The 14,612-nt window shown below is 32.8% G+C and overlaps 2 protein-coding genes across 7 annotated transcripts in view; both read right to left on the reverse strand.

Moving 5' to 3' along the window:
* Positions 1 to 233: 233 nt before the first annotated feature.
* On the reverse strand, positions 234 to 9,589 carry LOC132699086 (alkaline phosphatase-like). Its single transcript, XM_060665558.1, has 8 exons — positions 9,437 to 9,589; positions 3,508 to 3,648; positions 3,313 to 3,446; positions 2,158 to 2,392; positions 1,961 to 2,101; positions 1,294 to 1,482; positions 792 to 1,238; positions 234 to 733 (listed from the first exon to the last, which is right to left on the reverse strand). The coding sequence occupies exons 1-8, from the start codon at positions 9,519 to 9,521 to the stop codon at positions 525 to 527; spliced, it is 1,581 nt and encodes a 526-aa protein (XP_060521541.1). The 5' UTR covers positions 9,522 to 9,589; the 3' UTR covers positions 234 to 524.
* A 3,173-nt stretch (positions 9,590 to 12,762) lies between these two features.
* Positions 12,763 to 14,612, reverse strand: part of LOC132700211 (neo-calmodulin-like) — an 87,447-nt gene continuing 85,597 nt past the window's right edge. For all 6 annotated transcript variants that reach the window (XM_060667411.1, XM_060667410.1, XM_060667409.1 and 3 more), the window contains one exon: positions 12,763 to 14,596. In XM_060667411.1, the coding sequence (XP_060523394.1) occupies positions 14,565 to 14,596 (32 nt within the window). In that variant the 3' untranslated portion in view covers positions 12,763 to 14,564. The remainder of the gene's footprint in view (positions 14,597 to 14,612) is intronic.

Raw genomic sequence — 14,612 nt, forward strand, 5'->3', positions numbered from 1 at the left:
TGCTGCTACAATCCGACATCTCCAACACTGTCGCATCAGAAAATGGTTATTATTTATTATTTGCTCTCTTTGGCTTCAATATCAATAATATAAATATAATAATATAAACCTAAAAATGTGTTGCCGTATATATTGGATTAAGTGTTTAATGAAAAACGTAGTTAATTTTAGTTCGATATTCATTGATTAGTTGGTGCGGTTTAAATAATGACTGCTTAAGATAATACTGTGTTTATTATCTCTCTTGAATTACACGGTTATACAACATTATCCATGCACTAGAATTGAAAATATAATATAATATAACTACCCACAATAGAAAAGTATCGTATAATATCACAGTCAACGCGAAAGGCAGGATGCTCATCTCCAACGGAGAACTTGACATGGTTTCCATGACAAACTGTTCTCATTTTTTATGAATGCCAGAGCAACGCATCTCCACCAACGTGCTTAATTGAAAACGGAATTTTCACGGAAAATATCTGTAACTTTCCATTACGAAAAACCTACTATCTACACACTTAGACCCGCAGTTTCTTAAGATAACTGCCACATTCAGCGCCCCTACTTAAACAAGCCGCGTATGCCATAAGATATGGAATAACGTTCTCCTCCATGACACCGGTAAACAGGTGAGCCCAAGGACCTCTAGCATAAATAGGGACGTCGTCAGCGCCGTGGGTTTCGGATTTCATTGGGGTAGTTGACGGAAAACTGAAGTGGACGTCATCTGAAAAATAAAAGCGAAATTGTATATCGTAAATTACTCCAGGCGCCGAAAACCATACTCATTTCCTCTTCACTGGGCACGTATCTATCCCCCAAGTCGCTCATTGGTTTATATCCCGGACCATTTGCGTAGTTTAAAATCGAATAGTACTTGTCATCGCTCGCAGTTCCTGCGTAGCCGAAAACGTCACTACCTCTAGCAGCGTAACCCGCGTAGCTCATAGTGTGAGCGTGGTCCGATGTCACTACTATAAGTGTGTCTTCTTCATTAGTTAGTTCCACTGCTTTGGCTATGGCCTTGGAAAACTCTGCAGTCTCATCTAGTGCCTTGTGCGCCCAACTGGAATGATGGGCGGTGTCGATTCTTCCTCCCTCGACAAGCAAGAAAAATCCGCTGTCACCTTTGTTCAAAACTTTAATAGCTGCCTCTGTCATTTCTTCCAATGAGGGGTCGGTTTCTATGTTACGCATGAGGTTGTACTGCATGTGTTGCGGTTCGAACAACCCTATCAATACAAATGGTCTAAATGCAATGACATACACCTACAAACGATACGTTACCTAGAAGATATTGCGTATCGTTCGAAACATTGAGGAGCTGAGCTCTGTTCCAAGCGTATTCGAACTTTGCTCCGAGCCCTTGTCTCTGGTTCATCCACTCGTCTATCAGATTCAACTTGTCCGACCGCTTCCCCGCGAACCCTTCTTCGTCGGTCCATTCCATGGGCAAGAATAACTGCCTTCCACCACCTAATGCAAATAAAGTTATATATACAGCCATGCTTATACGGATTTGATGTTCGATTGGAGAGTTGTGGAGAACATTCGCCTTCGTTTCTCGTGATATTTAGTTGTTTAAGTGTGCCTTTAAAACTTCTTAAAACTAAGACCCAAGTAGTTTATTTTAATAACAACCTTTCAAATGTTCAGAAGAGCTTTTTTGGATCCATAGTGATTTTTTTGAAATGTACTGAGTTGGTGATTGACACTTCACAACACGGACACTCGGACACCTAAACTTTGAAAATGTCTATCAACACAACACGTGGATCCCCTCTACAGCTTCATGAATATTGATATTTTTGATACCAAATCATAAGTTAAATATGATATTCAACTAAACTTCAAATGAGAGCGATAGTTTGACCCGCAAATAAGAATCAGCAAGTCCTTCTTATCTTCAAAAGTGGTTAATAATTCTATTCTATAGTTAAAAGCGGCAACATACCCATAATAACATCCAGTTTTCGTCCAGTACCGCCGAACACTAATTGGTATGCGATGTCTGAACAAATAGATGAATTTCTACCGTCGTTAATGACGTCAGTATCGACCTCCCAATGTCTTTCGGCACTGTGTGCGTATAGAGCTACAACAAAAGAGGAAAATTTTTGTTTGCTCCAGCACACTTCGATATGTACTAACCTGATGGTGTGGCATGTGTCACCCTAGTTGTGGTGACAAATCCAGTGCGCTTGCCACACTCTTGGAACCACTTGGCGACCGAGTCCACTTGGTTCTCCGGTAAATTCATGGCGGTACAGTTTTTCTTTTCGACCGCTGCTGTCACACCGACGGTGCCCAAGTTGGCTTTGACCCCACCCAGGAACGCAGTCGCTGAACAAGCGGAATCGGCGGTTTGATGATCGACGCAATATGTCTGCAAGTAAAAATAGGTTTGTTACATGCACTTTACAGATGCGTTCGTCAAAATGTAGAGTAACACCAACTTCACAAAAACCATTTGTGTTATGTGTTTTTGATTTAGTTATTTTAGATAGTTTTGGTAAGTTTGAAAGAATCTGAGAGGTGTCAGTGTTAGTAAATTGGTTAACGGTTCATGAAAGAGCAAGTGTATTTTAACGCACATGAGTTTAATTTTACTGATCCATAATGGAATGGAGCCTCGATTTCAATTTTTCTGCATTTTTATCCCTTCGTCTCTTTCTGTCTCTACCTGCCCAATTTTATATATTATTAACGAAGAAAAAACAATATTCGCTAAACATCTAGTCTAAAACCCAAATATTCAAATTAATTTTAACTAAAGTTAATTAATTCATAAGTTTCTACTAACTAAGCTTTTATGATAATACATTTCGCATTGTCTTCGAAACTTTTGATTCACAGGTAAATTGTTTACTAACTTATTGCTTGTGCTTTTTTATCTGCAATCTAGTTCTGATGATGACCTAGTTTGGCGCAATGCATTTGACATTTGAATAATATCTTGCAACTGACACCATTTTCAATTAAATCTAATTTATCCACGAGGTACACTAGCCACTTTGCACTGCAAATTAGTTTTTTTCTTCTATTTGAAACTGATTGTCAATGGGCAACCTTAATATTCCAACGGCAATAAAATTATCATTAGGCATTTGCATTGATTGAAGCAATTTTTCTGGAACCGGCGATAAAGCCAATAAGCGAAAGACCTTGAGTTCTGTATCCGCCTTTATTGGCCAATAAACCCTCGTCAAGAAAAACCAATCAATTCGTTTAATATTAAATGTCGCGGTTACAATTACTATGGGCACAAATAAAAAAATGTTTTATCCCAAAAAATGGTTTCCTTACTTTAGATATACCGGTGTAAGGGAAGTTCTCGAACGACAGGTGCATTTCTTCACCACCCAAGTACACTCTCGTGGCGGCGATGGTAGGTATTGACATACCATCTCCTAGAAAGAGTATCACGTTCTTGGCCGGATCTAAAAAAATAAATTGAGATTCGTTATAGAGTTTAATTGAACTGTAGTAGTTCTTACTCACTTAAATTAAGTTTCTGATGTAGCCTGTCATTGAGAGCCTTTATGGCACTAGCTCTCCAGAAGTCCTTCCCTTTTTCCTGCTCAATTTCCGCAGTAGTTTTGTTTCGCACAAATTTATTTCGGAATGCAGATAATTCGTCATCTAAGAACAGAAACATAGTAAGAATTAGACAATCTTGGAAAAGTTTCCTCCAAGTTTCTTAGTATCCGTTGCTTAACTATCGCTTCTGACCAGTTCAAAATCTCATTGCTATTTTTTATGCAAAATGAATTGCGTAGAGTGTAAAAGAATAAATAAACGGACCGAAAAAGATATTTAATTCAGATATTAGACGCTTTCCAAGAATCATTTGAAGAACATGTGTTTTGTTGATATAAGAACAAATGAGTGGATTCAACGTGAAGAATGAAATGCAACTACCGGAATGTTCTGAAAGAGTCTAATGCCTGAAAGTTTTTGTTGTTATATATTTTAGTCTCTAGAATACCCCATCTTGCGACACCATAGACATCAATTGGTAGATTAAAATGGGCTAAGCAAGTAAAATTACAATTTTACGTGCCAATTATTATTACTTAAAATAAATAATAAACTGTTTGTAACATGTATGAAATAAGACACAACCAATAGTTCCCAAATATAAGACAATATAAACACGATTTTAAACTGGCGACACCCTATAGATTTTCTTGACAAATATGAACTTCTGCATTTGAAAAAACTAGTCTATTAAGACTATTGATTTTCACATTGTTTTTCAAAGAAATACATAATTACTTTTATACTATAAACAAATAAACTTTGAATTAGTTTGCCAATTTTTAATAAATAAAAATGCTAATGATGAATGAGTGTCGGGACAAAGGAAAAGCACTCACAACTACTATGAAATTCTCAATTCATATATAATCTGATTCTCAAATTTCATATTAGTATTTTGAGAGGTATAATTATATCTGTCCGAGCTATATTGTTTATACGATAATGGGTGACCTAAGTGTGACATGAGATGAGTAGTTGATGACGACCCTCACATCTTTTTTCCGGGTTTGTATTGTAACTTTCTCTCTCTTTCTAGACCAACTCTCCTAGAAAAATGTGTCCCGTTGATAAAATAGAAATACAGTGTTTACTCGAAAAATACAGAAAACTAAAAATTTTATAAAAAAAATGCTTTACGTAAGTTTTATATACAGTTTTTTTTTACCATTTTAATTGGAGGACAAAATCTAAACTTTAGCAACAATGCACTGTCGACAACTCTTACACTATAATTGGTAAATAGTCAAACATTCAAAATGAAAATCAAATGAAATATATACAAAAAAATAATAATACACCATAAAACACTGATTTCAATTTAGGTGTGTTTAGTAACAGCAATAAGTAAATATTACCTATTAAAAAAATGCTTTCTGTACTGACACAAACTTTACTAAAACGAATGATATTAACGCAAAACTAAATTCAAGTAAAATTATGAGTGCCAAAATATTCCAAGGTGAGTCTGGCTTCTTTCAGAAATATTGATTGTCATTAACATTATCTCCGGCACCAAACTCTCGCTAGTATTATTGGAAAATGCAGTAACGATTAACTCAAGGCGATTAAGTCTTAATTTACATATCGGTTGCAGTTCTCTTGCAATGTTATACGATTCGTTTATTTGCGTGCGACGTATGTCTACCAGGCGGAAAGAAAACTTGTTATTTACAAAAATAATCTTATTTTTGTTTGACATATTGTCTTTATAGAATATTGAAGATCGCAATTTCTCCCCTTATGGTGGTTTTATATAAAAAAAACAATTAAATTGAGAATTAATAACTAACAAATGAAAACTCATTTTGACAAGACAATAACAACAAATGAGTCGATTTGTAAACCTCAATTAATAATTGACGTATAAGAATTAACTAATTAATCAAGTGTAACCGTAAGAATGGAATGTATCCTTACACCAATGCACAAAAAGGGTGCCAAATAAATGTGTGATAACCATAAAGGTATCGCGGCTACCTGCACAATCAGTCGAGTTTATGTAAAAATTTTAAAAAGCAAGAATGAACATGAATACGCAGACAGTGAAGCCGAAGAACAAGCAGTTTTTCGGGCAGGACAAACCACTGTCGACGATTCTGCGTTAACCAGCTTATTGAAAAATTGGACGAACATCTCTTGTTCGTGGACTTTAGAAAAGCCTATCACAGCATCCCGTTAGTAAACCTCAGGGGGGCATTAGATCGGACAAATATAAACAGTACCGTAATAAGAACTCTATAAAAAGTGCCACGTTCAAGTCAAAATCGGTACCGCTCTGTCTCAAGGGCCTCAAACAGGGTTGTTGCTTGTCATTCACCCTGTTTAAGATATACCTCGAAAAAGCCTTTATGATGTACACAATTAGTTTCGCAGATGATCTAATTGTCATGGCACAAGGATATAATGATTTAGAATATATGACTTTAATGCTTATAGAAGAGTATAAAAGATTGGAAGTTAACATATCAAAAACCGAGTATATATGTGTCTGTGCTGGAAGATGAATGAATGAATTAAATCATTCCAAGCGTATAAATACCTGAGCAATGAAGTATTGGACTATGCAATGAAAGAAAGGAACTGAACTGATCAAAAAATTACGATAAGGAACAAACATCTTATATATAACACTATAATAAAAAGCATACTTTGGGAAGTCTGGCAACTAAAAGCAAGGACCATTACGCTGGAAGAAACAGAGGACTTCTGGAGGAGACCAGCAGGAAAGTCAAAATTGGAAAGGGTTCACAATGAAACAATTTGTTCAGTCATGAAAGTGGGGCATACAATAACCACCGAAATAAGAACAAAGCAACTACGGTGGTATGGGCATATCCAGAGAATGAAGGAAAAACGACTTCCTAAGCAAATACTTACTTGGCCACCCAACGGAAGAAGAAAGAGAGAAAGGCCAAGAAGAAGACCTGTGGAATGATAGAGACCAATGGCCCTATGGTCAATATCAAGCTAACCAACAAAAGTTCAAGCAATAACATTTTAAAATAGGGATTGATATTTTCGAAAATAATCTGTTTTAGTTCTACAAAAATGCGGCTTTCTTACATAAGTGGTTCACCATATGCTGCCTATAAATGGTTTTTTAGTAATATAACTTTTACACAGGTCCCTATCTAATTTAACTCAGTTAGATAAGTTTGTATTAATATGTTTATTTTTTCATTAAATCAAAATATTGATTTGTTGGAGATATGAATATGATTTAAAAAAAAAACAGCTTGAACATGCTTATTGTCCAATTATATGCACAAAACGAATATCTGGTCAATGAGTTTTTTAACCTTAATTACGACATCAATTAGTTTTAAGAATAGATAAATTAAAATCGAATTACAATAATAATCATTCGATATTATACGGCGAATTTAATAATAATACAAGTATTGGATATTGATTGCGATTTAATGACAATCGATTTAAATAATCATGGAAAACATCATCTGGCTCTTAAGGTGCCCAAAAAGAAGGTGCTGCCAATTTGAGCCAGCTTTTTAAGGCTGCCCTTAGAGTGTATCAAAAGTCACATTTCCAACATAGAAGAATAATGAAACTAGCGTATTATATTAGTTACTCTACTGAATCAGTGCCTAGCATAATAGTGCAAAACAAAATTTACACAAAAGTAGAGATAACTGGAAAAATAAACTAGCCAAAACCACTAAAAATTTTTATAATAAATTTTGCTGTTCCAATGGTTCGCATATATATTTTTACTCGTCATCTCGTACGTTCAGGTTCGCACAAATGTTTCATTAATTTACATTCTCAGTGCAATATCCTCCGTTATTATTTTTTAAATTATTCAATAATATATTTAACCTAGTACTCTAGATATGCAGATAACGAAATTTATAAAAAGTAGAGATAACTGGAGAAAAAAACGAGCCAAAACTACTAAGGTTCTTTATAATAAAATTTGCAGTTACAATAGTTCCCTTTAATATTTTTACTCGTTACCTCGTACTTTCAGGTTCGCACAAATGTTTCTTTAATTTACATCCTCAGTGCAGTATCCTCTGTTATTATTTTTTAAATTATTCAATAATATATTTAATTTTGCATATGCCGATAAAGAAAAATATAAAAAGTAGAGATAACTGGAGAAAAAAACGAGCCAAAACTGCTAAAGTTCTATATAATAAAATTGGCAGTTACAATAGTTCGCTTTAATATTTTTATTCGTTACCTCGTACGTTCAGGTTCGCTCAAATGTTTCTTTAATTTACATTCTCAGTGCAGTATCCTCCGTTATTATTTTTTAAATTATTCAATAATATATTTAGTCTCACACTCTAGATATGCATATAACGAAAAATATAAAAAGTTGAAATAACTGGAGAGAAAACTAGCCAAAACTTTTTTCATAACAAAATTTGCAGTTACAATGGTTCCCTTTAATATTTTTACTCGTTACCTCGTACGTTCAGGTTCGCACAAATGTTTCTTTAATATACATCCTCAGTGCAGTATCCTCCGTTATTATTTTTTAAATTATTCAATAATATATTTAATTTTGCACTCTACATATGCCGATAAAGAAAAATATGATAAGTAGAGATAACTGGAGAAAAAAACGAGCCAAAACTGTTAAAGTTCTATATAATAAAATTTGCAGTTACAATAGTTCGCTTTAATATTTTTATTCGTTACCTCGTACGTTCAGGTTCGCACAAATGTTTCTTTAATTTACATCCTCAGTGCAGTACCCTCCGTTATTATTTTTTAAATTATTAAGCACTACATTTTCTATTCCGCTAATGTTAATGCGTCGCAATATGATAAAGCTAAGTACAGTTTCAGTAATCTAAATACACAATAAACTCTCTTTCCGCCATAGACTTTCAGTTGTGAAAAGTGATAAATGTTAATTGAAGTGAGAAATCGGTCGGTATTAGAATTGACGTCAAACGAGGTTATATTATTATATGAATATTGATTGTAAAACGCAGAAATTTAAATTTCAATTATTTAATTTTTCCTTAGTTAAGTGTTAATTGAAACGCCCAAAATTTAAATATCAATTGAAGCTGCGTAAATCACAGCACGTTATGTCGGACCCTGACCTGGGCTTACGCGATTAGAAAATAACATTCGCTTAGGACAAAAAAAAGCAGGGTATCGGTGCACTAAAAAATCTCCACTCAGTCTATTTAATGAAAAATATTTTCTGCTCTAATTGCGCACGTGAAGTCCATCATCATATTCTATATAATTTTTTATTTCATTCATTTAAAATATGGGCAAACCATTATCTGAAGCTATCAGCTTTTGTTGTTCTTGTAGGCCTTAATAGATAAGGCGTAACATGGTTTCAAATTACTTATTTTAAAAGATTATAACTGGTTCGCTGACAGCAGTAATCTGCCGGGTCATTTTCGAAAACTTTTTCGATATTTGGAATTGAAGCGATGTTATCGTTAATTTCATATCGCACATGCAAAAATGTTCAGAAAATATATTTTAGAGGTATATACACTCTTTGAGTAAAAATTATACTAAAATGTTTTGGATATATTTCTTTTTCATAAAATTGGGAAATTAAATTCAAGATACATTGTTATAAATCTTTATTAGAAAAATAACAAAAAAAAATTAAGAAATGAAAAGGAAAGATACTAATCAAAAACAACTACTTGATGATAAATATTTTAATGTTGGTTAAATGAAAAATGTAATAACGAAAAATTATGTATTATGCAATGGTTAAAAAGTGTCGCATCCTAAGAAAAACGACCTTTCCTAAATTTATAAAAAATTAATTTTTCCATTTTATTGTAAGCAATTAGTTTCAAACCTCTCAGTATTTGCATAATTAAAAATTTGACCAAAATTTTAAATGACGTTCAACTGACGCTTAGTTTACACATACCTAGTTCATCAGTTTTTCTTAAAACTGCGGCGTGACACAGAACCATCCAACAAATTAATACTCCGAAATAATAAGCGATAAACATTTTTGTTTAATTTCTTGTTTCGTCCGAAACTACAACGCGGGCAAGAAGTGAACTCAACTGCAGCAGCAATTAACAGTCGCCAATATCATTGCGGCAAGTGCAATATATAAATAATTATTAAAATAGTCCCCTCCCCTCCTGGACTTGGAAAAGGTCAAGAGTAATTTGATTTTTACATAGTATTCGGGTACAACTTTTTTTTTTACAATTACCAACGCGCAACGATTCAATTTTGTTTGGTTTACTTCAACAATTTGATTATGTTAGGGGATTTCTTCTAAAAATTTTTGATTTTCATTTCGGAAATAGTATATTATGCAACAAGAGCGGTAAAAAGTTAAAAAGTTAACCGAACGTGTTGCATACTATACTTTTTCTACGACCGTTAGTCTTTGGGTACATTTTCGCAAAACAACACAAATACATTCACTGACATGGCCGTCGGAATTGACAAACGTCAAGATTCAAATTCAAATCCGTGCGGGAAAATCCCGGAAATGCAAGAAGTGGCTCGGATTCGTTGGAAACGAAACTGACGTGGTAGTGGTGTAATTAGTTTTTTTACAGACGGGAGTGGGAAATAGTATATTATGCAACAAGTGCGGTAAACGGCATTTAATTCAAGAGTTTATTTGAGCGGAGCGAGTGCTTAATAAACTAGTGAGTTAAAAAGTTTACCGAACGTGTTGCATACTATACTTTTTCTACGACCGTTAGTTTTTGGGTACATTTTCGCAAAACAACACGAATACATTCACTGACATGACTGTGAGAATTGACAAACCTCAAAATTCAAAGCGTGGGAAATATCTCCGAAAACATCCGATTGTTTCCAAATCCGTGCGGTAATATCCCGGAAAAGTCCAAAGTGGCTCGGATTCATGGGAAACGAAACTGACGTGGTAAAGTGACGCTTCCCGCACCCTAGATCGGTGGGTAATTAGGTTTTTTTACAAACGGGAGTAGAAAAAAATATTATTATTAATATATAATGTCGTTTTTGTTATCTGAAGCGGTAAGAGTAAGATGCTAAGTAGAGTTACTTAAATCTTACTTAAATCTAGTATTCAGTACGTTTCAACGAACTTAAGCGATCATCTTCAGCTACGAAAAACCATTTTTGAAAACATTTTTATGACGATCGTTTAAACAGAGTTATAGAATCGCTTGGAGTAAGATTCGGGTTTTCTTTTTAACAGGAACTCTGTTCTATGTTCTATTCTGTAGTATTTCTATCTCTACTTTGGCTACACAGTAAATATACGCGTATAAGTGGCACTTTCCGCACAAAAGGCTAAGCGAATAAAAAATAATAGAATGACAATTGTAATAACTAATGTTTTGTTATCTACATAATATGGTTTTTTGCAAACCAGAGCTGTTGTATGACATTTACTGCGAACTTTTTGTATTTATATAGTCCTACTCCCGTCTGCAAAATATCTAATTACACACCGATCTAGCGTGCGGGAAGCGTCACTTTACCACGTCAGTTTCGTTTTCCACGGATCCGAGCCACATCGGACATTTCTGCGATTTTACCGCAGGTGTATTCTAGTTGTTTTGCTAAAATGTACCGAAAAACTAACGGTCGTAGAAAAAGTATAGTATGCAACAAGTTCGGTACATTTTTTAAATCACTCGTTTATTAAACACTCGCTTCGCTCGTTTCAAATAAACTAGTGAGGCAAATGCCTTTTACCGCACTTATTGCATAACAAAGTGTTCCCACAATGCAATAACGCAAGCAAAATAAAAGTAACTATAGGACAATAGGTTTCTATCTGAATATCTTGTGTATTATAATTTAATTCCTAAAATAAAAAATGGACCTGTTAATAATATTCTTAGGTAATGATAATGATTTAATAACATCTAAAGATCTCTCTCTAGGCAAAATGGAAAAATGACGCTTATTCTCAGAGGTACATAAGGTTTAAACAAACAAAATACATTATTTTCATAGTTCCACAGGACGAATAAATAAAAAATTAATGTTTAGATGTCACCGGGTCTGTTGAGAAAATGGGCGTAGCTGTATTTGAAAGCAAATTTCTTGTATATTTGGTCCTAAGTTTCGCCTAAGTTCATTTTCCATAACTTTTTATTTAGTATCATCATCAGCTTGTAACTCAAAAATGAATAACGAATAAATTAATAGAAAGAAAACAAACAAAATATATTTAAACTATCCAAAACCAAGACATATTTTTTTCAATTATACACTGTTTACGCTACACATGCTTGAAATCCTAATGGAAAATAACACATGCTTGAAATCCTAATAGAAAATAAATATCTAATACCGATGGAGCTTTAATGTACATAAAAACAAAATTATAAATATTTCATTATAAGAAGGTAGATTTTGTTTTTTTTTTTTCATATTATTTTAGCTAACTTCAAAAATATTATAAATTGAATTAAGAAATTGTCAATTTTTTTAATATGTGTTACTGTTTCTTTACGCTAAGATTGATTTAGATGTTATTTCTTCACAAATGAGACCACGATGCCTCTATTTTTTTCCAGCATGTTATTATTTACATTTTTTAAGTACGTTCTTTATTATTTTGGTACGGATATTGAGACTATCAATCGATATACATATTTTGAAAATCTCGAATTTCATAGAGAAAAGAAAATGTTTGGTTGAATAAAACGATATTGATTGTTTCATAAAGCACCCTTCATAACTTGACACGATTGAGATGAGTAATCCGTAAAATCTGATTCCATGACTTCGGTTCAGCGATGCAATTCAGTGAACAGATTCCAGCAATAAAAACCGTACACCTTTCTCGAATTAGATGAAATTACCGAAGCATGTCGCGGTTACAATCAATGTTTTTATTATTATGAATATTCATTCTATTTGTTGCTGCCATGGTCACCGAACTTATAGTATTAATTAATTTTCGATTCGGATTTAGATTTTATAAAAAATGCATAATTTAATGATACCCCAGTTAACAGATAGCACAATTTAACGGGTTTAAACTTACAAATTTCAAACATATCAAATAAAATACTAAATGCTTATGTGTTCCTATACAAATATGCAAATTCATTTTCTGTTGGTATCATAATCTAAAAGAGCATTGCAACTTTGTTGTCATTTTCTATTGTATGAATTTTTTTCTGTTCTCGTTTGAATTGTTTATTTCAGTTTGTTTATTTTATTAACACTAGCATGCGTGTGAAACCTTAAGACAAATAAAACGGAAATCAATTAAGGGAAATAATCGTTTATTAAACCTATAATTTGGATTACGCTATTTTGAAATAATAACAATATGTACAGTAAAATTGTAATGTTGCCAACAAAAATACAATAAATTCCTTAACAATTAAGTTAATCTAAATAAAGTCAAATCCCTTTAACCTATAATTGATGTAAAATACAAATATTGTCGTTTCCCTTTTGTGCTTAACATTTCACATCGATTACTATTTTTCTAAACATCTGCCATTTTTTATGTCATTTTATTTTGCTTAAACGTACACGCACTACAAAGAATTTACGATAATACGCAACTTTTTCGAAAACGTGATTTCGTGTCTGAAGTCTGAAATGGGGTTACCGTTTAAAGGAATTAAATGTAGGCCACTGCAGTTGGAAAACACTACATTCTACTTTTACTTTGAAATTTTGCAAAGCAGAAATGAGTCGAAGTGAGTGAAATAAAAAAATTAGAAGACAATAGGAAGCTCTAACCCTAAAGGATGAGAAAGATACTTTAATTTTATTTAACTCTTGATATAGTGGCCCAAACTTTTACGAACACTATTTGCAACCTTCAAAACTATGTCATGAAAACGGTATAACTTTGGGCCCACTCTATTATGTATAAAAGTTTAATAACTGTTTCTTCATCAAGTTTTCAAACAACGTGGATTTTTCATATTTCATAAACTTTCTTGCATCCACATAATATGTTATGTTACTGAAATCCAAGCCGTTTATGCTATTCAAAATGGATACAAAACTACAAAAATTTACATCAACGAATTAAAATTGGTTACATGGAAAAGTGGTCATAATCTCGCTTTGCAACTAAAGTTTTAATAAGTGCTTATTGTGCTGTTCACTGAACAATTGATAGTAAACTAAGCTCGAAGAACACATAGATTTCAGAATATTACCAAATTACATTTTAATAGATATTATTAATATACAGTATTATAATAATATATTAAACTACTACATTTACAAAATTGCTATTAAATTTGTTTTTACATTTACGATATAAAACATTTATCTTGGACGCATTTCACGCACGTAAAGTTATCTTCTGATGATTATTATATATTATTATTATTATTACATTATTACAAAACTTCATGTTTTAGTGTTAAATATTATTTGTTCAATTCTTAACCTGTCTTATTACATATTATAACAATTAAATAATTGTAGGTTTGGAAATTCAAAATGCTGTGGTTAATGGAAGAGATAAAAAATTTAAATCACAAATTTGAATAAAAAAGTATTATATATTTGAAAGAAGATTAACAATCCGTTGTACTGATAACAATTTATTATTGATGAATTTAATTAGATTATTTTTTTTACGTGCGTGGATCGCTTACATATAAGTGTCATCACATTTTTTTATAGATATCATGACCCTGTTTTCTTTCCCATTTCGTCTACATATACACTGATATAAGATACATAAAGAATTCAAGCAGTGCTTTTTAGAAATAGATAAGAAACGTCTTTAATATTATTCGATGAGAAAAGATGAAAGCAGACTGCTGCAGTTTTTCGACATCATTTGTGATGCCCGGACTAAATAAAATCTATAAGCTATACTTTCCAGAACAACTATAGCTTAATATATCCGGATTCTGGTAAATTGTAATCGCATTCCAATTCCAACTGTAACACTTTTGCTCCACTCTATTTTCACCCTTTCGCACTGTCTTAAATCTATCGAGATATCATAATAATATAGCCATGATCTGTTCATTGTAGGAAACAGTCGGTAATTTATTTTTCTTCAAAAATATGTTTGGACCATTTCGCGCAGTCTCTTACTAGTTTTTGGAAGCGAGTATAGTCACAAATTCTGAAATTAAAAAGTC

Source organism: Cylas formicarius, unplaced genomic scaffold, assembly GCF_029955315.1.
Source record: "Cylas formicarius isolate icCylForm1 unplaced genomic scaffold, icCylForm1.1 PGA_scaffold_3__17_contigs__length_32017465, whole genome shotgun sequence".
Taxonomy (NCBI): Eukaryota; Metazoa; Arthropoda; class Insecta; order Coleoptera; family Brentidae; genus Cylas; species Cylas formicarius.